The sequence below is a fragment of the Gekko japonicus genome, unplaced genomic scaffold, assembly GCF_001447785.1.
Source record: "Gekko japonicus isolate JY-2015 unplaced genomic scaffold, Gekko_japonicus_V1.1 scaffold1023, whole genome shotgun sequence".
NCBI classification, from domain to species: domain Eukaryota; kingdom Metazoa; phylum Chordata; class Lepidosauria; order Squamata; family Gekkonidae; genus Gekko; species Gekko japonicus.
This window is the reverse complement of record NW_015163118.1, coordinates 414,613-442,068: the sequence shown is the minus strand read 5'-3', so window position 1 is coordinate 442,068 and position 27,456 is coordinate 414,613. Positions and strand designations below refer to the sequence as shown.

Here is a 27,456-nt window from a genome sequence, read left to right as displayed (position 1 = left end):
GTAGTCCAAAGTACGGGATTCAGATTGAAGCCCCAGAGTTCAAGAACACCAGAAAATATAATTAAAGTGATTTATTAAAAGGTTGTTCAGGAATATACAATAAAAGAACTGTGAACAGTGAGGATAAAAATAATAAAGCTAAATAACGAACCTAAATACTTTTACAAACATTGGTTCCACTTAGATGTTACCTTGTCAAAACTGAGTCCAAGGTAGTTCCAAAGTCCAAGTCAAATAGCTGCCTGGCCATTCTGGCCCACCCAGAATCAAAAGCATCCCAAATCTAATTGTATTCCAGACAGAAGGCAAAGCTAAAATAAAAGATCTTTCCTTTATGCCTCATGACCTGTTTTGGCATGGCCATGATGTAACTAAATGAACCATTGGTGTTACTAACCAGATGACTCAACCAATTAGGTAAGATTGGTTGCTATCCACCAGGTGAAGCCTGGAAATATCCCAGAATTACAACTGATCTCCAGATGACAGAGATCAGTTCCCCTGTAGAAAATGGCAGCTTAAGAGGGCAAATTCTATGGTAGGGTTACCAGATATCCTGTTTTTGGTGTCCTTCCTCTTTTGAGTTCTTTTTAAATAACTGATAAAATGTCCTCTTTTTGGGTTGAAAGGTTAGGAATACTCCTAGTTAGTAGCAGGGGTATTTAAAATGAAATTTGTCATAGAGATCACTTTTTTGAAGTAGTCAGCTGGGAAATATGCCCTCTTTTTTGCTTTTCAAAATATGGTAGCCCTGCTCTATGGCATTATATCCCAATGAGGTCCTGCCTCTCCGCAAACCCCACCCTCCTCAGGCTCCATCCACCCTCTAAATCTCCAGGTATTTTCCAACCCAGAGCTGGCAACCCTAGGTAAGACTGCCAGTTAGCCCTGACACTCTGCAGCTGTATCAGATCCAATTAAGCAGACACCTTTCTACAACCCATAAACCTTTGTGTTAATGAGACCGAATGTGTAGGTCCCCTCTGGTGGCCTTGAAGCTGCTAGGCCCAATGATCTAACCAGCACCTGTGGAAAAACCCCAGTCCTCTGAAGCTACAGTCAGCTCAACCTTGGTTTCTCACTTCTCGGGGAGCAGAAAACATCCATAATTTTTCTAGGCCTCACTTCAGCTTAAACTATTGTTTGAATTTTGAAGGGGAAAAAAGACTGAAAAAGGCCTTGTACCTTGACATACATAACCTGAGCTTTGCCACTAGCCAGGGTAGTATTAGGGGCATATTTGCAAGCAGGGCTATTTTTGGGCAGGAACGCACGGGAACGGAGTTTCGGCTGGCTCCCAAGTTGGCCACACCCAGCAGGAACTCATTAGCATAACAGGCCACACCCAACAGCAGAAACTCATTAGAATTGGCTACATTAGGGGTGTGTGGCCTAACATGCAAAGAAGTTCCTGCTACAAAAAAAGCCCTGGGTTTTGACAACAAGCAAGGTAAACAGAATAACAAGCAAAAGGTGGGTGTGGCTGGATGACCACACTTCTGGTAACATGGGGGTGCGGCCTAATGTGCTAATGAGCTGTGCTGTCAGGGGTGTGGCCTAATATGCTAATGAGTTTCTGCTGTTGGGTGCGGCCTATTATGCTAATGAGTTCCTGCTGGGCTTTTTCTACAAAAAGAGCCCTGTTTGCAAGTAAGCTTTTAAAAAAAGGTTGCATGACATGGGCTGGTGACTGAAGCAAGAAGCCCTTTCAAAGCTGCTTCATTCATGGTCCATCTGATAGTGACTGACTGCTAGCACAATATTTCTGAAGCCATCAGTTTTCTGTTAATCTGTAGCAATCTGAAACTGGTTCTTTCATACATGCCCAGGGAAATGCCAATTGCCACTTTGGGGTCAGGAAACAATTTTCTCCAGGCCAGTTTGGCCAGGGATCCTAGAGGGCTTTTTTGCCCTCTTCTGGGCATGGAGCAGGGGGTCACTGGGTGTATGTATGTGCGGGGGGGAGGTAGTTTTGAATGTCCTGCCTTGTGCAGGGGGCGGGACGAGATGGCCCTGGAGGTGCCTTCCGTGATTCTGTGCTCTCTCTGAACCTCTTTAAGGTATGATCCTCATTTTAAGTTAATAATGCAAGTTAATAATTAGGCACACAAAAGATTTTTGAGGAGCAGGTCGCTAAAAGCATTAAGGCAAACAATAAACATTTAAAAATATATATATATATCCGGAGAAGAAAACCAGCCAGAGAAGCAGTTGGGCCTTTGGGGTTGGAGCACCTTTCCTATTAGGAAAGGCTGAAGAGTCTGGGACTTTTCAGTTTAGAAAAGAGATGACTAAGGGAGGACATGATAGAGGTTTATAAAAGAATGAGTCGGGTACAAAGAGTTGACAAAGATAATTTTTTCTCCCTTTCCCAAAATACTAGAACTCGAGGGCATCCAATGAAGCTGACAGGCAATAGATACAGGATGTAAAAAAGGAAATACTTTTTTACACAGAAAGTGATGAAAATGTGGAATTCGCTTCCAGAGGATGTAGTGATGGCCACAGGAATAGACAGCTTTAAAGGGGGATTAGATAGATTGATGTCTATTAGTTAGGATTGCCATTTGCCCAGTGGGGGTGGGGGATCCCCTGATTTTGCAGGCTTCTGCCCGCTGCCAGCCACTTGGCCGGTGGGAGGGAATCCCCCCAAACAGCAACGTCACACATGACATGCCTGCATCACCTGGAAGTGATGTTGGCACGTCAGCAACGTCAGGGGTGATGCTCTGGCTTTTGGGCAAAACTCTATGGTTTGATGCCGATTTTGCCCAAAATCCAGAACATTGCCCCTGACTGCTATCACTTCCGGTGATGCAGGCACATCGCGTGCGATGTCACTGTTTTGGGGAGAATGGGGGGGGGCAACATAACTTACCACTCCCGGAACATCCCCCCAATCCCCCTGCTGGCAGGTGAAAGGGACATGGCAAACCTACTATCAGTGGATGTTAGTCATGGTGACTGAGGGGAACCGCCACATTCAGTGGCACTAAACCTCTGAATCCCAGAGCCAGGAGGCAACATCAGGGGAGGCTATCAGCCTCTATGCCCTGTTTTTGGCTGTCCTGAGGAACTGGTTGGCCACTGTGTGAGACAGGATGTTGGACTAGTCGTGAGATGGACCATTGGTCTGATCCAGCAGGGCTCTTCTTATGTTCTTATGCTGCAGATGAGCTGATGAACCTGGGAGAACAGTGGCTTGAGGCAAGGTCTGAAGAAGGGCTGCCTAACCAAGCAACATATTGCCTTGATTGTTCAGGTGTCTGTGTACAGGGAAAGGAGGAAAATCAAGAAGCAGAGACCTGGATCCTTGGAGAAAGAAGTTTGGGTTACCAAGCATTTTCTCTTCATTGTGCAGATCTGAAGCTTCCGTTGGGCTCTTCCTTTCCCCTCCCAGCAGAGATGTAGCATCGAGATTATTCTCCTATGGGGTGTCTGGGTGTTCAGTACAATCCCTGTCATGCTCTAGCCAGTCTCTGCCCATATTCTCACCAGCCTCAAAAATTTCTTCACTTTCCTACCTAGTTTTCTTTCATATTTTTGTCTACCCCAAAGGCTTCTCTCAGACAGTTTTAATAAACAAGCTTGCTTGGTCCAGTGCTATCCTTAGCACAAAGCATACCTCTGCAACTGCATGTTGATCTTTTAAAATTTATGTTGAAAATGTATGTGCTGCCTCTCCAGAGAGCTGTTCCAGGCAGCTTACAACTAAATCAATACAACAAAACCAAACAAGCCATTAAAAAGAAGCCAAGACATAAAAACAGCACAAAACAAACTCTGAGCAGCCTTAAGTGAATCTTCAGGCTTGAAGCAAGACCATAAAACAGAGGGGAAAAGGGAAGGAAGCCCTCAGGTAAAAAGACAGGATGAAAAACAACAACAACATTTGGGCCTGACAGACACCAGGAAAGCCTTTAGGAAGAGGGCATTCCCCAGACAAGACACCACCACCACATCTCTCCACAAGGTTGACATAGACAAGGACCAGGGCATTCTCTCTGGCAGCTCCGTCCTATTGGAATGAGCTTTTTAGGCAGGCATTCCAATAGGAGCGGCAGCTTACCAGCTGGACCCTGTGTGAACTCAGACCCAGAAGTGACCTAGTGCGGTGTCACCGCTGAACGTGTCTCCAACTGCACTTTACTGTTTTGTATCGCCATCGATATTAATGCTTTTAATTGATGTATCTGTAATTTTATAAGATCTATATTGTTTTATTAGTTTTATGGGAGCCGCCCTAAGCCCGCCTTGATGGGGAAGGCGGGGTTAAAGTCAAATAAATAAATAAATCTCTAGTTATTTAACTTTACACTATGGAATCTAACACAGTGGACCCATTGAAGTGAATGGGCTTAAAAGGAATAATTCTGTTTAGGACTTCATTGTTATTATCTTTAATTGTCTTAAACCATTAGCGTTTACATATGCACTATCTATTAAAATTGATTTTAGCCACTCTCAGATAGGATCCACAGGTTGCTGCATATTGTGCTATTGTAATCCCTCACCTGCTGGATTTTTCTATCCAGACAGGACATTCCAGGTGAATTACTAGTGATGGTGGAAAGAGCAGCCAACTTATAGTGACCCAAAAGGGTTTTCAGGACAAGAAACTTTCAGAAGCGGTTTGCTATTACCTGCCTGTGTGCAGTGACCCTGGTATTCCTTGGAGCTTTCCCATCCAAGCAGTAACCACACCTGACCCTGTTTGGTGGTGGTGGTGGAAAGAGCCATCAAGGCACAGATTACTTATGGTGACCCCATGGGCTTTTCAAGGCAAGAGATGCCTGGAGGTGGTTTGCCATTGCCTGCCTCTGCATCAGGACCCTGGTATTCTTTGGAGGTCTCCCAACCAAATACTTGCCAGGGCCCACCCTACTTAGTTTCTGAAATCTGACAAGACCGGACTAGCTTGGGCCAGCCAGGTCAGAATGATGAATTATTACAACACTGCAATATTCAGTGACTTATGAGCTCAGTTTTAGCACGCATGTGTGAAGCAAAGTAATGGTTATGAGTTTGTACCAGTTCTTAATTAAGCACTCCTGCCAACCTAGCAGTTCGAAAGCAAGAAATTGCAAGTAGATAAATAGGTACCACTTCAGTGGGAAGGTAACAGCGTTCCGTGCGCCTTGGTGTTTAGTCATGCCGGCCACATGACCACGGAAACGTCTTCGGACAGCGCTGGCTCCTCGGCTTTGAAACGGAGATGAGCACCGCAACCCGAGAGTCGGATTCGACTGGCTTTCGAGCAAGGGAACCTTTACCTATATTGTACAACACAACGCAGAGAGATCTAAATGCACAAAACGCTGAACGTGCATAAACCAGCACCAAACACGCTGAAAACTGCCTTAGCATTTTTCTCACGGGCACACCCCTAGAGAGAAGGCTGAAAGCCGCTTTAAGAAGCACGTATGGATGAACCCGATCGAGGACACACACCCTACAATGTGAAGTTCTAAACGGAAGTCAATGGTCTTAGAAGGGAAGTGCATTGAAATGCTTCGTTAGAATCAAAATCCTGATTTCAGCCCTGTTTTGTGTGGGGATAGTTTTAAAAACGTGCCTGTCACTTAGCGGGAGACTGAAGAGCGCTTCCAATGGCACGTGAGAGCTCGGTGTAGAGTTTCTCTCCTGGTAAGCCCTCTCAGGCTGCGTCAAGAACCGCAAAGAGAGCGAGCGACGGCCGAGGATCCGCCGAACGCACCACTTCAGCCAGACCACCGGAGACGCGCTGCCCCCCCCTCCTCTCGCGAGTGCTCTTTGTCCCGCCCTGTGCGTACTCTCGTCAGTCAATAGTGCGAGGGCTCGGCAGGGCCGCGCGTGTGTCACGGGGTGCTTCCTGTTGTGGAAAGCAAAGGAGTAGAAGCTGCTGCGAAAAAGAGGACGGCGCCGCCATGGGTACCTGCTTGAGAGCGTCGCTCCTGCTGCTCCTTCTCCTGGCTCTGGAAAATGCCGCCTGGGGACAGCCCACCACCTCCGCGCCCGCGAAGCAAGGAAGTAAGCCCTTCCGATGCCGGGGTGGGGTGGGGTGGGGTGGGGGTGGGGGCGGTCTGCAAAGGCGAGCCCTGGATGAAGGGGCGCTTGCGGGGTGGGGGGCAGAGTTCCCTCTAAGCTGAGTTAGTGTGAGCTAGCTCACAGTTTTTTAGCCTCCGGCTCACACATTTTTGTCTTCGCTCAGGAAGGAGGGCTCCAGAGCAAACTGATTTAGGCAGTAGCCAAATCAATTGCTCACAACTTTAATGCCAGCAGCTCACAAAGTAGAATTTTTTGCTTACAGGACTCCACAGCTTAGAGGGAACATTGGTGGGGGGAGCGGCTAGGCTCCTCCGCCGCATCCTTGGAGAGCAGCTTGTGCCCTTCCCTCCTCAAGTTTTCCCTTGGCTGGCCCGATCACTACGTAGCGCTGAAGGGAAGAGGCAGCGCCAGTCGTGGAAGGAGCTCGGGGCTCCGGGCAGGCATGCTGGGTGGGCTGGAGGCTACGTCGTTCCTTCATGGTGGGTGCCAGAAAGCTACCTTGCCCTGAGGAAGAAAGCCAGACAAGGAGGGTGGTCCTCGTTTGAGTAGACGGTGCGGTTCAAGTTGGCCTGCGTTCCTTGGTGCTGTGGCATGAGATACAGCTGCTTGAGGCCATTGGCTTTCTCTAATCTCGAGGCTGAATAGCCTTGTTTACCTCAGATATTTATGGGAGGGAGTAAGTGGAGGGAGTCCTAATAGAATTCTCCTGACGCCAAGGGTGTGGAGCCAAGGCCCTGTGATGGAGACTTATTAGTACCCAGTAAACACTTGGGCTGCGGTCACACACACTAAATAATCCACATTCAGTGCAATTTCCAACTGGATTTTACTATGTGAACTTGCAAAATCCAGTTGGAAAGTGGGTTATTTAGTGTGTGTGACCACAACCTTGGTTGCACTCCCTGAGTTTAAAAGAATTGAAATGGAAATTCCCATCAATAAAATTCTGATTCTGGCCATTACATTAAGTGTGAGCTAAGTAATGTGTTGGCACCCATGCTCAGTGTTCCAGGGAGGGTTGGACGGACCTTTGACAATGTCAGTTTAGACTTCCATTACAAATTAAATGCTGTGCTTAAGGGACTTTAGCCTTGTACTGGCACTAGAACAGCAGTTCATTGTTGGAGTTACTGTCAGCTACAGAAATTCTAGCAAGATGGGCTGCAGTGGTTTTGTGAGCCTTTTATGGTGCTTTCCCTGGGTTCTCAATGTTGCTGTCTTGCCTTTTCCTTAAGTCAGCTGCCTAGCTTTGTTGTAACTGGTTCCAAGCAAGTTTCTCTTCCCTTTAAGTTGGAAAAAAAGTTGTAAACAGCCATATTAGCCCATGCAAAATCCAGAACAAGAAACAAAATCCATGAAATGCCTTTTAAGTAATACTTAAAATCTGGACATGGAAGATCTGCTTTTTTTTTGCCTCCATTTTTTAATTTTTGTAACATCTAGCCCAGGGATCCCCAACTTTTTTGAGCCTGTGGGCATCTTTGAAATTCTGACCGAGGGCAGTGGGCACACTCATAAAATGGCTACCACAGGAAGAGGCACCAACCACAGAATATCAGGGTGAAAGATTTTTTCCCCTACACACAATCCCAGTTGGGGCTCCCCTGTTTCTACCTAAGGAAGCTGGAAGAAGGTGGCCACAGATCTTATTTATTTATTAATTTATTATTCAAATTTATATCCCGCCCTCCCCAACGGGCTCAGGGCGGCTAACAATACAGGCACAAAGCCATGATAAAACAGTTAAAAGCAGGATAAAACAATACAAAATTACAATAAAGTGCTGGTGCTCTGAAAGTTCATAGTTCCAAGATGGGTTCTGGAAGATGGACCCAGAACAACGAAGCAGGTTCCAGGACGATGCTGCCTTCCGATCTTCGGCCCAGGGCCATCATGCACCTCGATGGCATCCCCGCTCTTTGCGGTAGCAGTGCAGTGGTGGTACAGTGGCGGCGGCTCCTACTCGAAAGCCTGGCGGAAGAGCTCCGTTTTGCAGGCGCTGTGGAACTGCACAAGGTCCCGCAGGGCCCGGATCTCCTCCGGGAGCTCATTCCACCAGGTAGGAGTCGCCACCGGAAAAGGCCTGGCCCTGGTCATAGCGCGTTTGATGTCCCTGGGGCCTGGGGTAACCAAAAGATGTTGGCCCCCCGACCGTAGTGCCCTTGGAGGAACGTATGGGGAAAGGCGGTCCCTCAGGTATGCCGGACCCTGGCCATAGAGGGCTTTAAAGGTAAAAACCAGCACTCTGAAGCGAATCCGGTATGCTATTGGCAGCCAGTGCAGCACCTTCAGCACAGGCCGGATATGGTCTCGCCTAGAGAGACCCATCAGCAGCCTGGCTGCCACATTCTGCACTAGCTGCAGCTTCCGAACTTGTGACAAAGGCAGCCCCAAGTAGAGAGCATTACAGTAGTCCAGCCTCGAGGTGACCGTTGCATGGATCACTGTGGCCAGGTCATCGCGGTCAAGGAAGGGAACCAGCTGCCAAGCCAGCCGAAGATGGTAAAAGGCTGACTTGGCAGTGGCTGCTACCTGGGCCTCCATCGTTAAAGAGGAGTCCAGGAGCACACCCAAACTCCTAATCCTCGACGCTGGCACCAGAGGCGCCCCATCAAAGATTGGGAGAGGGAGTCCCAACCCCGACCTAGACCCAGGACCTCTGTCTTCGCCGGGTTTAGTTTCAGCCAACTCAGTCTGAGCCATCCAGCCACAGCTTGCAATGCCCGATGAAGGTCATCTGGGTCGGCGTCTGACCGGCCGCCCAGCATCAGATAGAGCTGGGTGTCATCCACATATTGATGACACCCAAGCCCATACCTCCGGGCAATCTGGGCAAGGGGGCGCATGTAGATGTTGAACAACATTGGGGACAGCACTGCCCCCTGAGGGACCCCACAATCAAGAGGGTGCCTCTGGGACTGCTGATCCCCAGTCGCCACCCTTTGTCCTCAACCTTGAAGAAAAGAGGCAAACCATTGAAGGGCAAGCCCCTGAATCCCCACGTTAGCGAGGTGGTGGGTCAGCAACTGGTGGTCGACCGTATCAAATGCGGCCAACAGATTGAGCAACAACAGTGCCGCCACACTTCCTCGATCCAGATGCCTTCGGAGGTCGTCAGTCAGGGTGACCAACACCGTCTCCGTCCCATGACCCGGGCGAAAGCCGGACTGAAAAGGATCTAGGACTGAAGCATCCTCCAGGAAGCCCTGTAGCTGTATCGCCACCGCCCTCTCAATGAGTTTGCCCAAATAGGGCAGATTGGACACCAGCCTGTAGTTGGCCAATTCGGCCGGGTCCAAAGATGGTTTTTTCAAGAGGGGACAGACCATCGCTTCTTTGAGGGCCCCGGGGAACTGTCCCTCCGAAAGGGACTTGTTGATAATCTCCCGCAGGGCACCTTGAAACCCCTCATGGCCCGCCTTAATGAGCCAGGAGGGGCACGGATCAAGGTCGCACGTGGTTGGATGTACAGATACGAGCAATCTGTCAACTTCTTGTAGTACCTAATCTAGTTAGGCCCCAAATAATGACTCAAATAGGTTTTAAGTGTATGCAATATGTGCAGGATTTGGGACTTTGTTAAGTAATGCGGATGTCTAAACTTGAGTTAATCAGCTCCACTTTTGGTAAAATTTAAATCTTCATGATCTCTCACAGCTACTCACTTTGTTTATCTATGTGGATCTGGTACCATATATTCTTAATATAGCAAACATATGTACAAGCTTAGACAATGGCACAAGAAGATGATCACATAGGCTTTGGTGCTTTCTCTTCTCAAAGAGCTGTTGCCGCCTGCTGCTTTTAATTTCTCATGTGAGAAATGACTGTGACAAAATAAATGAACAGACCTTGCAGTTACATCTCCTGTCTTATGAGGTAAGAATAACAAACAGCACACTGTAATAGGGAAATGGGTTTTGACCATGACTCTCACTAGTTGAAGTTGAATTGGTTCCCAATTCCCTATTTTCAGTTCCTGGTTCCTTATTCTGCAATCCATCTACAAATAATATTGATGTTTAAACAGTTCTGCATCCCACTATAAGCTTTGGAATGACTCAATTTGTTTGTCCCTGGAATTGACAGATAGTTTCCTTTAAGATCCCATATCATGTTGCCAGATTCAGGAAACCCAGTGAGGAAGACTAAGGATTTGAGGATGCGGCACCCCAGAGTAAATTTGGACTTCCCTGGAATTAGGAGACTGTGGTCCAAGGTGCCATAGAATGGTGCCCAGCCCAAAGTTTGGCTTCTGAGCAAAGCCCTCCAAAGCAGAGTATTCCTAAGAATCCCAGGTTCTCATTCTTTGGGTATTTAAAAATACAGTTCAGTAGGATTTCTGAGAGGATACCATCTCCTGATTCTAAGGATGTATGAATGGAGGTGATCCAAAAGTATTTAAAAGTATATTATAGGTAACAAGGAGCAGAATTTGGCCTTGTAACCAGTAGCTTTTTACAGGTGGAAAGTCCTTATTTGACAATCAAAAATAAATGGATTTTTAAGAAGCTGTGAAACTGATGGACTGCTTACGTTATAATTAACACTATTTTAATCTCTCTCTTTTTTTGCCTTCTTCTCTCTCAACAGGCTGTGACCAGTATACAAATAAAACCTGTCAGGAGTGCCTGAAAAATGTCACTGTAAGTAATCATCTCTTGGCCTAAAGGCCTGCTGTATGCTGTGTTCTTAAACAAAGTCAGCCTAACTCAGAATTGTGCAGATATTCTAATGTGTACCCTCAGCACACTTTATCCAGTATGATAGAATTGCATGTATAATAAAGATGCATGTAGGCAATGGTCCCTAACTTTGCCTGAATGGGCAGTATTTCCCAGAGTGTGTGTGTATGGGGATTAGAATGTGTGTATGGAACTTCTGCCAGTTTTTGTTTGGGGTTAAGGGTGGTAGACAAATAACCATTTTTAAGATAGACCTTGTAATTCTAAAATACCATTTTAAAGGGTTGCTACAAATTTGATTGATTTATTGATTTTTACTTGCCATTTGGTATTATATTCTTGCTGAAACATGCACCGTGTGAAGAGGAAAATATAACTTTGTTGAAAGACCCACTGAAATCAGTGGTGCTCAAGATTTCATGGTTATGATTGGGTTTTCAATGCAGTGTCATCTGATGATAATCTTGTGACTGCTCAAGTCTTATTTCTTTAGTTTTACCTTTTTATTACTTAGACTAATTACAAATATATGATTATCAGCACAATGTTTTCTTCATGGTGGTGTTAGGGATCTTTAGGTAACTTGCTGGTTTTCTGAGATTTTCTGAATTGGATGTGTTGGCAGATGTCAGAATTGTTTTAAGAGGCAAGAGTGCGCACATGAACACAAAACAGTCTTTGTGTTGCTAACCAAGTTGCAGACTCAATATTTCTCTTGTGGTCAGATCTTAACCGTGTCATTTTCTAGTTTTCTCTTAAGAACATATGAAGTTGGCATTAGGTTGAAAAAAAATTGACATATGGATTTAGGCTACAGTCCTGTGCATGAACAAAAGTGAATTTGGTGTAGCTTAAAGGGACTGGCTTCTAAATAGAACTTGCAGCAGCATTAGGTAACAAGTTTCATTTTGTGATTGCACTTATCACTTGTGCTTATGATAGACATCAGCTGATTGAAATACTGGGGTGATGTCTATCAGATACCATTATGATAGGAACCTGTGTTATAGAGTATCAAACCAGTGGTTGATCTAACTTTGTATATTCTCAACTCTGTCTAGTAGCTGCTGTCTTAGGTCCCCAAGTAGAGAAATGTTTTTCCCCAGACCTTGCTTTTTGAGGCCCCTTAACTGGATGTGCCCAGTATTGAACCTAGGATTACATGCAAAACATATGGTCTTCTGTTGACCACAGTCTGTTGTACTTTTCTGTACAGGCATATGTCTGCTTTGCAGAGGCATGATGGAGGATAAAGCTGGTTTCCTTCCAGTTCTGAAGAGCAGGATTCAATGTGCACTGCCCCTTGTGTGATAATTTCGACAGGAAACTTGATTTAAAAGCTAGAAGGCAAATTTAATCACAAAGTTATTGTCAATAAAATGGGCACATATGGTTATGAACTAGAAACTGAAGCAGTTTCTCAGCTTGTAAACGTGAGATAAGCCTTTTTCTCAACACCCTCCTCCATGAACAACTCCCTATTGCTTCAGGGCCCCCCCCCCATGTGTTTTGCTTTCTCTAGTAGTCCCAGAGAGAGCAAAACATATATGGAAGGGGGGGGGGCAAAGCAATAGGGAAAAACGAATTGACAGTGCAGAAGTGGCCGTTGTAGCAAAGTTTGCTTAGCTTTTGTGGGGAAAGAGGATGAAAACGATGGCCAGACTACTTGGCCTTCACCAATCTAAAGCTGTCAACTGAGAGGTGAGTGTAGCAGTGCCCATTAGTATACTATGCAGTTGTTTCTTTGTTTTTAAGCCCCCGAAGGGGATTTTTTTTTTTTTTTTTATAATAGTACACAAACTACAAAGAAAAAAAGGGGGGGGAACTACACTAGGGAGAAAGGAAAGTAACCCACACTATACTAAAAACCCAAGAGTAGGAGATCATTACCCTGTTAAACTACAGTTAGTAATAAAAAAGCTGTTAATAAACAATATACTTTGTGAGATCCTGTCTTTCTAAGCTTATATGTTTATTACTTGTTATGAGAAGATCCCCAGAGCATCTCCTCCAGCTCGCTTCATAAAGGCAATTTTCAGAGTCCTTCTGTCTTTACATCTCTGCTAATTCTCTTTAAAATCTTGATGGCTTCTTAGACGTTCACTCGAAATTCTGCAGCCCAGTCTTCCTCCGTCTCCAAAGGGATAAAACCTCCGATCTTCAGCCTCTTCCTCTTTGGTCTCATCCTCAGGGCCCAGTGGCATCTCAAATGTTGTAAATATTAGATTCCATGTCAAAAATGAAGTCAAATGAGGAGGAAGTTCTTGTATTTTATTGTAATGAAATATGGAAAACAGTTAGGCCAAAGGACCCATCAAAACTGATTGCTTTCTTCTCAGCATAATCAGGAAACATGCCTCAATCAATAGGAAAACAATTAGACCAAATAGTTAACCAGAAATTGACAACTTTCTTCTTTTTCTTCTTCATCTTCTTCTTGAGCATATTCAGGAAATACATAAAGTTAAATACTTAAAATGACATCATCATACCATCATCATGGGACTAATATTCAAAAGGGCATAATTGGTTACAAAAACTTTTAAACAACATTTACATGAAAATCTCCTAATTGGTCAAACGTAAGAAAGGTGTGCCTATGCAATAGCGTCACATATTTACTTGACATGACCCAAGGCATATAGGCTAAAGCTTGTTCTTCTCCAAACAAAAGTATTCATTACTGATACGAGACTAAAATCCTATCTGACCCAGACATTGAAAGGTTTGCCCTAAGAACTACAGAATCATGAACTTTGTACCTATTATGTTGTCTGCTAACAATATCAGACCTACAAGAGGAAAGCCTTCTATATAACAGGTCTTTCTAACATCCTAATAAAATATTACTTAAAGAACAAATCTATAAAAACCAGAGAAATATGAATATGAACAATCAAGAAGGAAAAACCTATATATAAAAATCTTTATATTCCAATTCATACTACACAAAGGCTTCTTGATCTTGGTGGCAGATTCAAACTCTTTTCTATCGTCTAGGTTTAAGATGACACTTTCTGAAGACACCTGCAAGGAAGGAATTTAGTCCTTGTAATTTTCTGTTTCTCTCATGCTTTTCCTTTTTGTCTCTTTGAGATCGCTGTTAGTTTTAGTGTCCATCTCTTTTGCTTTGACAGCCCTCTGTTCCATTTTTTCTGCTATTGTTGCCATTTGCAGCTGCCAGGACACGAGTTGCTGATTTATCTTGGCAAGCTGATGGTTAATACCAACAAGTTGCTCCAGAATTGGCTTGGTGGCTTCCGCTATGAGTTCTGTAACGTTCACTTCCCTTCTTCTCGGAGTTGTTTTTGCTGACTTTTTTAGAGTGTCCGCAGTTTTAACACTTTATTTTCAATATAAAATCGTTTTCTCCCCGGCTCTGAAAATCGCTTATACGCTGTTTAATCGCTTAGATGCTCATGGATATCTCCCACAACAGGCTTATCTCCCTTATAAATAAAAGCCGAATGGTGGTGGAACTTCTCTAGAACATTCCACACGCTCCAAAATCAGTTTGCTCTCTGATCTGTCATTCAGAGGGTCTCCCTATCCACTGGCTGCCTCCAACATTCTAAACATTTTGCTAATCCCCCCCCCCCATAGCCACTCAGAAAACAGAGGTTATTTGCATATGCAGCCTCATTGGCCTCTGCCTTGGAACACAGAGGTTGTTTGCATATGCGACTTGATTGGCTTTTGCCTCTAAGTTTCTAAACAGTTTTGCTGCTCTGAGGTAAAATGTGTCCAATCTCCAGGTGAGGGCTGGAGATCACTCAAAATTACAACTGCTTTCCTGATGGCAGAGATCAGTTCCCCTGGAGAAAATGGTGGGCTCTGTATCCTTATATGCTGCTGAGGTGGCCCCCGTATGACAGCCAATGTGACATAGCAGTCAGGGCTTCAGAGCACGGGAGAGGCTGCAGGTGTGTGGGGGGTGGAAAGCTGAAGAGTGAGGGGGAAATAAAGGTAGGTTGATGATTGGCTGGGAAGAAGATAGGGTTGCCAACTCCAGGTGGGAAATTCCTGGAGATATGAGGGATGGAGCCTGGAGAGGGTGATGTTTCAGGAGGCGTGGGACCTCGTACAGGTACAAAGCCATAGACTCCACCCTCCAAACCAACTATTCCCTTCTGGGGAACCATTGTTGCCAATCTCCAGGTGAGGGCTGGAGATCACTCAAAATTACAACTGTTCTTTAGGTAACAGAGATCAGTTCCTCTGGAGAAAATGGTGGACTCAGTGTCATTATACCCTGCTGAGGTTGCCACAGGAAATTGACACTGAGTGTCCAAGGCAGGGCACCCGCCCAGAGCCTCTTTCTGGAGACCATTGTATTTATTTCCACAACGGGACTTTTTCCTAGTATGCTTATAAAGTCCTTCCAAAGTATCCATTTGCAGTCGCCTCTCTCTCTCTCCCCCTTCCTCTTATGTAAATGCGTCAGACAGGCATCCCTCTCTCAGCATGATTCCGATTGCTCAAGAGGTTTTTTTGGGGGGATTCTTGCTTCAAAGTATCCATTTACAATGGTCTCTTTCTCTCTCCCCCCCTCCCCCGCTTATGTAAATGCGTCAGAGAGGCGTCCCTCTCTCAGCAGGATTCCAATCGCTCAAGAGGTTTTTTGGGGGGGATTTACACTTCTATTTACGGTTTGGTTCGCTCATTTTAACTCACAGTTCATTGTTGGTCTTTATCCTGACCACACTTGTAATCGCTCCTTCGCCAGATCTCCTGCGCTTGACTGGGTCGGCACAGCTTGTGCCTCGCTAAGAGGACGCAGACAGCATGGGGGACCGTCAGGGCAGAGGGTAGCCTCAATTTCCCTGCAGGTAGCAGGAAAAGAGGCTCACCCTCAAAAGCCCTATGGCCTGGGAGGGGGTCTCCCTGACCCCCTGTGGAGGTGCCGATCCAGCTGTGCGGTGTGCCTTTCTGGAGCAACGGGAAAGGCGTCCACCATTGTTGTGCCGTAGACCCCGCCTCCCAGTATACTATGCAGTATTCATAATACATTGAGGCTATTCCTAGTCAGGGCTTTGAACCCCAGTGTATTTTATTGCTAACACAGAAAGCACTCCATTGCTTTTCAGATACAGAGGTCAAAACACTTCTGCTTTACATATGCCTCCTGAACATTTGCAGAGTAGAAAGTCCTTGCTCAGTTTCATGCAATTCACATGCATATGTTGGCTAAAATAGGGATCATTGACACAACCTTTTGCAATCACACAATGTTCATTTTTCAGACTTCTGATACAAATCCAAAGAATGTTAGCAGTTCCCCAACACATTATTGAGAATATTTTTTAATAAGATGCCGAGCACTTTGACTTGCCGATGACACACCAGCACTAGGAAGCAGCAAGCCTCTGTTATACTCCCTGGCTTATTCTGTTATTCAGTATGATGCCCTGCACGTTGCCAAGCACACTGGTGAGAACACACAAGCCGGGGTCACAACATCAAGGTGTCTGTTGTGTCTGTTGTGGGGTGTTTGTAAGCCGCTCTGAGACTCTGAGTGAAGTTGTTGTTGTTGTTCAGTCGCACAGTCGAGTCCGACTCTTTGCGACCCCATGGACCAGCTCCCTCCAGGCCTTCCGGTCTTCCGCCATCCTCTGAAGTTTGCTCAACTTCATGTTCGTTGCATCGATGACACTGTCTAACCATCTCATCCTTTGCCGTCCCCGTCTTCTTTGACCTTCAATCTTTCCCAGCATCAGGGTCTTCTCCAGTGAGTGCTCCCTTCTCATTTGGTGGCCAAAGTATTTGAGCTTCAGTTTCATTATCTGGCCTTCCAGGGAACAGTCAGGGTTGATTTCTTTGAGGATTGACTGATTTGTTCTTCTTGCAGTCCAAGGGACTCTCAAGAGTCTTCTCCAGCACCATAGTTCAAAAGAATCTATTCTTCTGCGCTCGGCCTTCCTTATAGTCCAACTCTCGCAGCCATACATGACTACTGGGAATACCATTGCTTTGACCATGCGGACTTTTGTTGGCAGGGTGATGTCTCTACTTTTTATCATGCTGTTTAGGTTCGCCATCGCTTTCCTCCCAAGGAGCAGGCGTCTTTTAATTTCATGACTGCTGTCACAGTCTGCGGTGATCTGGGATCCCAGGAACGTGAAGTCTGTCACTACTTCCACGACTTCCCCTTCTATTTGCCAAGGAGTGATGGGGGCGGATGCCATGATCTTAGTTTTTTTGATGTTGAGCTTCAAGCCCACTTTTGCGCTCTCCTCTTTTACCCTGAGCAAGAGGCTCTTGAGGTCCTCTTCACTTTCTGCCATCAGAGTGGTATCGTCTGCATATCTGAGGTTGTTGATCTTTTTCCCCGCAATCTTAATTCCTGCTTGTGATTCATCTAGGCCAGCATTTCGCATGATGTACTCTGCATATATATTAAATAAGCAAGGCGACAATATACATCCTTGTCGTACTCCTTTTCCTATGCGAAACCAATCAGTTGTTCCATATCCGGTTCTAACTGTCGCTTCTTGGCCCTTATACAGGTTTCTCAAGAGACATGTGAGGTGGTCTGGTACTCCCATCTCTTTAAGGACCTGCCATAGTTTGTTGTGATCCACACAGTCAAAGGCTTTAGCATAGTCAATGAAGCAGAAGTAGATGTTTTTCTGGTACTCTCTTGCTTTCTCCATAATCCAGCGAATGTTGGAAATTTGATCTAGTGAAGGGCGGGGTATAAATCCGATCTTTTATCACGCTTTCTTGGATAATGGGACAGGTCTGATGGAGCAAGATCTCTCACCCCCGTCCTGACTATTTCATGTAGTGGGGCATTGCAGTCAAGCCTTATTTCTCTTCCAACATGACCAAGCCAAGTTGGGAAATGTAGAAGCACTAATCAATGGCCTGTTGGCCAAGGTACTTAAGCAGCAGTAAGGAGAAAACTTGTTTTCCTATAACAAGTTGAACATATTAGTTTGCAGTTAAATATGCATTTCTGTCTTCTAGTGCCCATGCCACCTTGTTAGTCTCTGGTTTAAGAAGGATGCCCACAATAATCAGTTTTTATTTTAAATCAGGCTCTTTAAATATTTATTGAAGCCCTAAAAATCTAATTCACATGTTTTTAAACAAAAATAATAATCTGCTTTGTTTATGTAGTATGTCTGAGAATATGGATGTTTTCAATACTTACAGGGGTCTGAAACTCATGTTCCTGCATTAAGTGAGAGTTTCTTCAAAATGCCTCCAGGCCCCATATGCAACAGGATTTTTTGTGTGTCTGAAGACACTCGACTGTCATGAGTTGACAGTCTTTGCTGGGAGGGCGGGGTAAAAATCTAATGAAATAAATAAAGTGCATCCAATTACTTTCTCTGTAAAAAACTGGAACATGGGATATTTTTGAAATCAACATTGTCTTTTGATATTTTAGTACTGAAAGGATCTCCAGTCATATGGCATTTTCAGCATCATTGAAAACTTCATCTCTATTCAGAGTACACTGTGAAACGTTATTCAAGCGTTCTGCCTGATTTAGTATAGAAGAGAGTTGTCTGTGCTGAACCAGAAAGCAATGAACATTTTAATTCTGTTTCCAACAACATTTATTCAGTGCAGGCACTGAGAAACAAAAATAAATGTAGTATGTGAATTAATTAAGGACTGATATTTTCAGTGTAGAGACACTTTAAAGTCATGCATTTCAAAGTTGGCACATCCTTCTTACTGGCTTGGGCAGGATCTCCTTTATCGAACTCTCTACTGTATATTTCTAACAGTTTTATTTTTTTTATTTGAATTGATCTAAAAGCAAATTAGGTTTGTTTTTGGAGATTCATAAGTGTAAAATGTGTGAGAGCCAATCTCTTGGCAGCAAACCATCTGAAACATTTTTGTTTATGGATCAGGAATAGATGAGACAATCTAGCAAACAATACTGCTGAGCATTTTCTGCTCATTTTAGTGTGACATTTATTTATTTATATATTGGATTTATTAATCGCCCAATCCCAGTTCCATAGTAAACCAGGGTGCTGGAGACCATCTCGAGGGTTGGAGGCATTGATGGAGGGGCAGTTATGTCCATAGCTTCCAGGAGCTTCTCATTCCAGGTTCCCACTGAGCTCTCAACAGAGCTGTCTGTTGGGATCTTAAAATCTTGCAGAGATTTATAACATTTCTTGCATGTGTTCAACTTCTAATATAATCAAGTGAATACAAAACAAACTGCCTTATTCCAGCAAATATTAAATGCCAGTATAAGACAGGTACCAACAGCTGGCTCCCCAGCTCCCAGTGCAAAATATTTATGCAGCTTAAACAGGAAACTTCCTGTACTGAAGACGTTGTCCAGGTATGAATGTATAAAGAAGCTTTTGTTGTAGCAATTTGAATATGTTTTGAGTGGTGCCAAACACATTGTCATTTCTTTGGAAAGTGTTGCAACTCTTTGGAAAGTTGTGCAACTTACAGGTTGCACAATCGTAAAACTCTAAAAATAAGTTTATTCCTCTTTGAATATTTGGGATCTGTTTTTGACCTTTTGGCATACTGCTCCTTTGTTCACTTGTCCTAAGAACTGCCTTATGGGATCAACCCATGGTAAATACAGTCCAGTATCCAGTTTCTATTAGTTACCAGCTAGATGATTCTAGAACACAATCTTATCATTGGATCCTTTAGAGACAGCCAATTACCGCCCAGTTTCAAATTTACCATTTCCGGGTAAGGTGATTGAGAGAGCGGTAGCTGAGCAGCTCCAGGGCTTTCTGGGTGACACATTGGTATTGGATCCATTCCAGTCTGGCTTCTGCCCCAGTCATGGGATGGAGACTGTGCTGGTCACCTTGACAGACGATCTCCGTAGATAGCTGGATCGAGGCGGGTCGGCCCTAAGCTGTGGAGTCTTGGGAGCAAAAATTCTACTTTGTGAGCTACTGGCATTGAAGTTGTGAGCAAGTGATTTGGCTGCTGCATCAATTAGTTTGCTCTGGAGCCGTCCTTCCTGAGCTAAGGCAAAAATGTGTGAGCCGGAGGCTAAAAAAACTGTGAGCTAGCTCAAACTAACTCAGTTTAGAGGGAACACTGGTCGGCACTGCTTGATCTCACAGCAGTGTTTGACACAGTCAATCATGATCTTTTGACTCACCGCCTCACCGATGTAGGAGTATGTGGGGTGGCCCTTCAATGGTTTTCCTCATTTCTTCAGGTTTGGGGACAGAAGGGGGCATTGGGTGAAGATGGGTGTCCTCGAGGCAACTCTTATTATTTGGGGTTCCTCGGGGGCACTCCTTTCCCCGATGTTATTTAACATCTATATGCACCCCCTCGCCCAGCTGGCAAGGAGTTTCAGGCTTGGGTGCCATCAATATGCTGATGACACCCAGCTGTAGCTCTTATTGGATAGCCAGCTGACCACTGCCCTGCCAAATCTGGCTGAGAGACTGGAGGCCATGGTGGAATGGCTTAAAAAGAGCAGGCTGAGACCAAATCCATCAAAGACAGAGGTTCTGTGGCAGGGGGTGGTGGTGGTTCGGTATTGGAATTCAGGTTACCAACCCGTGATGAGGCACCACTGACACCAGCGCTGTCTGTCAAAAGTTTGGGTGTGACTTTGGATACCTCCCAGGGATTTGGATGGAGGCCCAAATCACGCATATTACCAGGCTGGCATTTCCCCACCTTTGTCAAGCCTGGAAACTGGCTCCTTTCTTGTCATGCCGCGACCTAGCCACAGTAATCCATGCAACAGTCACCTCCAGGCTAGACTACTGCAACCTTCTCTACGCTGGCGTACCCTTGAGACTGATCTGGAAACTTCAGCTGGTTCAGAATGCGGCAGCGTGAGTCCTGACGGGAACATCACAGACGGCACATATTTAACCAGTGCTGTACCAGCTTTCAGTAGAGTACCAGGTCAGGTTCAGGGTTTTGGTATTGACCTTTGAGGCCTTGAGCAGTCTGGGACCAATGTACCTATGGGACTGCCTTCTCCATTATGTCCGCAGGAGAACCTTGCGCTCCACTGATAACAACTTGCTGGTGATCCCTGGCCCTAGGAATGTCTGGATGTCCTTGACCAGGGCCAGGGTCTTTTTAGACCTGGCCCCAACCTGGTGGGACTCTCTGCCGAATGACACCAGGGCCCTGCGGGACCTTGTGCAATTCTGCAGGGCCTGTAAGGCAGAGATGCTCTGCTAGGCTTTTGGTTGAGGGTAGCAGTGGTTGGTTGCACTGGCTGGCACCCTTCTCCCCTCCCCCCAATATATATTTTGCTTAAGTTTCCCTCTCCCCCTCCCACCAAATGGCCAGGCAGTCCAGAATGGGAACAGAAACTTATAAATCACCATCTCGGATCTTCTGGTTTTATTTTTATTGACTGTAAATGGATATTTTAAAATTTGTATTTGTTTTATGGCATTTTGCCTTTTGTACATCTTGCTTTGGAAGCTCAGTGAGTGATTTTGGACAAGTCACATACTTTCACCCTATCCTATGCAGACAAAAAGGAAGAGAGAAGGATAATGTAAGCTACTTTGGTTCCCACTGTGGAGAAAGGTGGGGTATAAATGAAGTAAATAAGTAATAAATGTAGCTGAAGATAGGAAGCAGATAAAATATAGGTTGGTGAATGGCTGAGAATGGGCCACTGTACAACTGGGCCACAGTTTTCCAAGGCAGAGGCTGCTGGAGGGGGTGGGGGAGCGTACGACACAGTGGCAGATAAAGGTAGATTGGCTGTTGGATGGGAAGGAGATAAGATTGCCAACTCAGGTTAGGAAATTCCTGGAGATTTGGGGGTGGAGCCTGGGGAGGGTGGGGTTTGAGGTGGGAAGGGATCTCAGAGGGGTATAATGCCATAGACTTCACATTCCAAAGGAACCATTTTCTCCAGAGAAATTAGAGTTGCCAACCTCCAGGTGGGGGCTGGAGATCACCCAGAGTTACAGATGCTCTCCAGATGACAGAGATTCCCTGGGAGAAAATGGCTGCTTTGGAGGGTGGACTCTATGTCTGTATACCCTGCTGAGGTTGCTTCCCTCCCCAAACCTCGCCTTGCCGAGACTTTGCCCCCAAATCTCCAAGAATTTCCCAACTTGGAGCTGGCAATCCGAAGGGGAATGATCTCTGTACTTAGGAGATCTGTTGTTATTCCAGGAGATCTCCATGTGGAGGTTGGCAGCCCTAGAAGGATAGAAGGAAGCAGGAAAGGGGGAGAGGATGTGGGGCTTTCAGAAATGGGAAAGAGGAAATAGTGGTAGAGGTGGCAAAGAGATGTCTTCCACACGTTCTTGTGGGTTCCCACTTGTTATTATCTAATTTCTTTTGATTTTATTTCTGATTTCTCTAAATTAACCTGGAGAATGTGCAGTCCAGTTCTTGGGAATTTAATGGAACATCCCCAGGAATGTGCAGGATTGTCACTGACATTTCTCTCCCGCTTGTAAAAATGGCTTTCATATTAAGGCTCTTTGAACAAATTACTGATATCCCCCTACATTTTTATTTCTGAAATTGGCTTGTTTTTAGGCAGGTATGGCTAATTAACTTCTACCTGTTTTCAAACAGATGGGAGTTGAAATGGAAGCCACTTGAATACCAGTTGTTTCATAGCCGCCTTGAACCAAGAGGAAATGCAGGATATAAATGTTTTAACAAATAAATAAAATAAGTTAATAAATAATGAGGGTAGCTAAAGCCTCAATATAGGTGTTCAGTGGTAAAAGTGGGAGCAGTGCTCTTATAGATGCTTTTGGCAATGGCCTTCAGTATTTCCTCCATATAATATTAGAATGTAGTTGAGCAAAAAAGCACTGCTTATCTTTCTGCACTTTAGCTGGTTTCTGCAGTTGTTTTATTTACATTTTATTTTCTCTCCTCCCCCCCAGTGTTTATGGTGCACCAGTAACAAGAAGTGCATAGATTATCCTGTTAGGAATATCCTTCCTCCCAGCTCTCTTTGCGCACTGAGTTCTGCACGCTGGGGTGTCTGTGGTGGTGAGTGACTTCAAAAATACTCTAAGAATGTTGTTGCCACTGCTGTATTTAAACAATTTCTAGTCCATTTATTGGATGCAATCTGTGCATCTTGCCCTTCAAGACATGCTGTAGCAAGCTTGTAATATCTATTACAAATTGATGAGTAAAGGGATTATCTGTGACACACCCACTTGAAATTCTTGTCTGTGTTCCACAAATAGTTATAAACTGTGATATCAGTGAAGTCCTTTGGGTGAACACAGAAGGGAGGTCACAGGAATCCCTTTTGTTAGTCAGATTAGTCTAGGAGACCTACAGTTGGGGCATAATAGCTATAGTTGTCTCACACTTGTTCTCTTCATCTGGTAAATGAAGGATATTTTTTGAGCATTTTTATCTGCTGATGAAGAGGATGGCTATCAATGCATAAATGCATGGGGGAGGAATAATTTTTTATTTAGAGCCATTTTAGCAATGGATCCTCATGACAAATGCCTCAGTGGCTATTTGTTGCCCACCTCAATATATGGCTTAGGGGTATGAAGCTGTTGCACTGACTGTTATGGTTTAACTGCTAGACATATTACTTGTGGTACATTACATGTGAAAATAATTTATGTTTTGAAATTGCTTAGAATAGTGCTTAGGTTTTAAATTTTTAGAGATGGGGTTTTGTTGTTGCTGTTGTTTTGAAAATGGCTCACTTGCCCTCTTATGTTGTTTCAGTGAATTTTGAAGCTCTGATTATTACAATGTCTGTTGTGGGAGGAGGCATCATTATTGCTCTGTGTGTTTGCTGTTGCTGCTGCTGCAGGAAGAAAAAGAGCAAAAAGCAAGTATCTGAATTTGTGTAGGGTATTTGGCATAAATGGAAATAAGTGTTTTGATCTCCTCAGGTTGTTTTATTCTTTAATTTATTTATTTTATTAAACTTAGGAATCACCCACCCAGCAGGCAGGTTCTGGGTGATTTACAACATTATAAAGATTAAAAATACAAGTAATATATGATCAGAATTTATGACAATAAATAAAAGTTAAAGATTAGGTTCCATGCATATTCATGTATGCCCCAATTTTTCTTATTTTTGAGCAGACCAGATAAGGATGAAGAAAAAGCTGCCAGGGAGAAGGAGCAAAGAAGAGTAAAACAGGAAGAGAGGTGAGTTGCTACCAGCCAAAGGCCTCTCTTCTGGCCTCTTCACAGAAGATCTCTGAAATAGCAGATTTAGAGCATTGCTGTGTTGTCTTGTATGTAATTCCTTTATTGTGATTTAGTATTTGTTCAGTGCATTCTATGTGTCTGGAACTGTAAACTGCCTTGAAGGTATTTTCTTATTGGGGTGAGTGAAAAGGCACAGTGTAAAAACTACATAGGTAGCTCTTTACTAGCATTAACATAATTCCTACTTGGAGGAGAAAAATATGTGCAGTAAATTTTTCTGGATTTTAATAACTGCTTGACATGCTTTGTATATCTTGCAGGAGAGCAGAGATGAAATCTAGACATGATGAAATCCGGAAGAAATATGGTAATTAGTTTTACCATACTACCTACTCTTTGTTTTCCAGTGTCTGCCTAAAAAGTAGAGGTGGCTTCACAAAAATCCTACATCTGGAGCAGGATTTGGGCAACACCTTTTTCACTAGAATTGTACCCATCCCCTCAGCAAAGGGGAAGACCCGGTCTACCAGTTTTGACTTCACAAAAATCTTGGCCTTGGCAGCTCCCTGTGGTTGAATGTCACCAAGGCTTGGCCTACACATGTAGTTGAAAGAGGTGTTGGAATGGGCTTGTACCACTTCAGCCAGTTGGAGGGCAAAGCCACATTTCTAATGCTGCCCCATGTAAAATTTTCCTGCCAATTAAAACATCTGTATGTCAGAGGAAGAAGATCTAGTCTAGCCATCCGAAAGCTTTGTTAGTTTTCCATTGACAGGATGTTATTAATGCAGATGAGCTATGGAAAATCTAACCCCTCTCTTGCAGTCTGCTGCCACAGTCCTGAGCACCCCACTGCTGCATTAGCCCTTCACTCCACTGTATATCTAGACCAGGCCCAAGTTAAAGTAGAAATTGGTACTTCTACTCTTGGGTTCTTACACAAATACTGAAGGTACTCTGTGTTCTACATTTGAGCTAACAGCAGTTCATATTCCCTGAACCAGTCATTTGACTGGGATTTTGCTTGAACAAGAACTGTTGTCCTGGCAATTTTGATAAGCTGTTATTAAGTCTCTGTTTCCCTTGGCCTCTTAAGTATGAGATTAACTGTTCTAAGTTACTGGAGGGATAACCAGTTGAGTAAGCCAGAGTGCTAAGAAGCGCTATGTACTGTAACATAACTGTAAAAATAGGTGTCATAAATACATTGCAAGAAAGGAAATGTTGCTTTCCTTTTATTTTTGTTGGGATATTTAACCCTTACCCTTAATCGTTAATGTTTCTTCTGACCTAACTTTTTATATTTTTCAGGTCTGTTTAAAGAAGAGAACCCATATGCCAAATTTGAAAACAACTGAAATATCAAAACCAACTCTGGCAATGCTGTTTATACACTACAGTTGCTAAACACTATAGCAGCTGCTACAGCTGCTATACATTACAGCTCCTGTATATATCTAGATGCCTTAATTACAAATGGAAGAAATTCTCCTTGCACAAGATGAAGCCAGCTGTAATTCCAGGGAGCTGTTAACAAATGGATCAAGCCAAACATACCTCTGAAATCCCTACAAGTCTAGCAAACTGCAAACCTTTAAGTTTCTGTTCTCTTCTTGTTTGCAGCAGGTCCTTTGCTAATACAGTATCTTGTTTGTATTGTATATTCTTTGTCAGATCATGGAGGGGCAGCAAATGTTTTGTCTTCTAGTATTTCTCTGTTTGTAAAATGTATTTGTTTTTAATGTAAAGATAGGAGAGTCACACAAGCCTTAATTGTTCCACTATCAGAAAATGCCTAAACACTGCTGAATCCAGTTTTTCTACAGCACAGGTTTTTTAAAAAAATTCTGGGGTTATAAGGTTCGTACTTTTTATATAAATACTATTTTTTTTTCATTTTTAAACTCCATGCCAAATATTGCTCCTTTCTTCTTTCTTGTGCCTTTTAATTACATCTCAGTAACTGCAAAATATATTTAAAGACTGATTGTATGGATTTTTATGCCAATGGCTATTTGTATTAGAATTTTAAAGGCTCTGCTGTAGTCAAGTGCATTGATAGCCCAGTCTAACTACTTTTGCTCTAACGAAAGCACTGTTTGTAATATGATGTTGCCAAATCCCTGTTGTATCTGAAGCAGTTGTAATCTCAGAAAGAATGTCTGTAATAGCCAAGATGGGTAGCCGGGTTAGTCTGTCTGCAGCAGTAGGAAAGAGCAAGAGTCCAGTAGTACCTTAAAGACTAACAAAATTTGTAGCGGGGTATGAGCTTTTGTGAGTCACTGGTGACTTCTTCAGATATCTGAAGATACCTGAAGAAGTGAGCAGTGACTCATGAAAGCTTATACCCTGCCACAAATTTTGTGAGTCTTTAAGATGCTACTGGACTCTTGCTCTTTTCTACTGCTCCATGGTAGCCAAATAATCACAAGAATTGAAAGGCTTCCTTTTTACATAAAAGGAATTACAGTAAACCTTGGGGCTAACTTCTTTTGCATGAGTAAAGAAATGTTTCTTTATATAGTCTTATGGCTTGATGCAGTACCTGTTTTTTCAGGCTTTTCTATGCACTGAAATATCTTTCTGACTATGCAGACTATACCACCAGGAAAAACTTCTCATGTTATAGTGGTTAGTGGGGAGGGAGAGTAGACTGAAAAGGCCACTGTGAAAAAAATGATGGATGGATCTGTTTTTAAAGAAATATGGAATGTGTATTTTCCAGAGGGATGTCTTAAACATGCCAGTTGCCCTGAAAGTGAGCAAAGGGCATGAAATTCATCAGACACAGGAATTGCTGGTGAAGAACTATGGTATAATGGACATGATGGTTAATGACATTCATGCTGATATTGCCCCCAACCTCTGGCACAAACGTTGGAAAGTAGAGGGTTTAAATGTGCTCTTTGGATGCCCAGCATTTAAGAAAGAAACATTCTGGAGGGTATTAATCCCTTTTGGATGTGTTGTATTAGCCTGAACATTCCATTGGGGTCTTAAAACTTATATAGGTGTCAACAGTGGCACAAACACATGCTTTTAAATGAGGACTGAATGTATATAATCTTCTGTTTACTTTCATAAATGTCAGTGACCTCTGCAGAGCTTTCCGAAGTCCTGCCTAAAACATGTATGTGATTCAGAAGTCATGAGAAGTTTCCATATGCTTCTCTGTTGCCATATTAATAAAATGTTCCTAAGTATATTTCCACATGGCTAACACAGTAAGCAGATTTTTGTATATATTGGTCTCTTCCTGTTTGCATTCAAAAATTCAAACAAATCTCTTGAACAGAAAAAACCCACCAGAAATTACTGTTAAAGGGTTGGATAGTGGTTCACTTTCATATAGGAGTGAGTAAGTGTTTGACGTGAAGAGAAAAAAATTCAGACTTAATTATATAATTGAAAGTGCTAATGCTACCGTTCTAACCTTTGGCAGAGTTACACACACTTCCACATATCAGCCCTGTACAGGATTAGCCCACCCAGGCCAGTCCAGGGATGGGAGGGAATCCTGTACTTTTTCAGTACTTTAAACAACAAACCACGAGATGGTCTATACCAGTGGTGGCGAACCTATGGCACGGGTGCCAGAGGTGGCACTCAGAGCCCTCTCTGTGGGCACGCGTGCCAT

The 27,456-nt window shown here is 43.9% G+C and overlaps 1 protein-coding gene across 1 annotated transcript; it reads left to right on the top strand.

The window, feature by feature from the left end:
• Nucleotides 1-5,797: 5,797 nt before the first annotated feature.
• On the top strand, nt 5,798-26,034 carry PTTG1IP (pituitary tumor-transforming 1 interacting protein). The gene is made up of 7 exons (XM_015406864.1): nt 5,798-6,009; nt 10,621-10,673; nt 22,565-22,673; nt 23,382-23,487; nt 23,751-23,816; nt 24,140-24,186; nt 25,131-26,034. Exons 1-7 carry the CDS (start codon nt 5,907-5,909, stop codon nt 25,175-25,177), a joined length of 531 nt encoding a protein of 176 aa, XP_015262350.1. The 5' UTR covers nt 5,798-5,906; the 3' UTR covers nt 25,178-26,034.
• Nucleotides 26,035-27,456: the final 1,422 nt, after the last annotated feature.

What these genes read in the sequence shown, in the direction of transcription:
- PTTG1IP (XM_015406864.1), top strand. Translation starts at nt 5,907, where the DNA reads ATGGGTACCTGCTTGAGAGCGTCGCTCCTGCTGCTCCTTCTCCTGGCT. An exon ending in CGCGCCCGCGAAGCAAGGAA is followed by an intron (nt 6,010 to 10,620) that starts GTAAGCCCTTCC and finishes CTCTCTCAACAG; the next exon opens with GCTGTGACCAGTATACAAAT. An exon ending in AGTGCCTGAAAAATGTCACT is followed by an intron (nt 10,674 to 22,564) that starts GTAAGTAATCAT and finishes CCTCCCCCCCAG; the next exon opens with TGTTTATGGTGCACCAGTAA.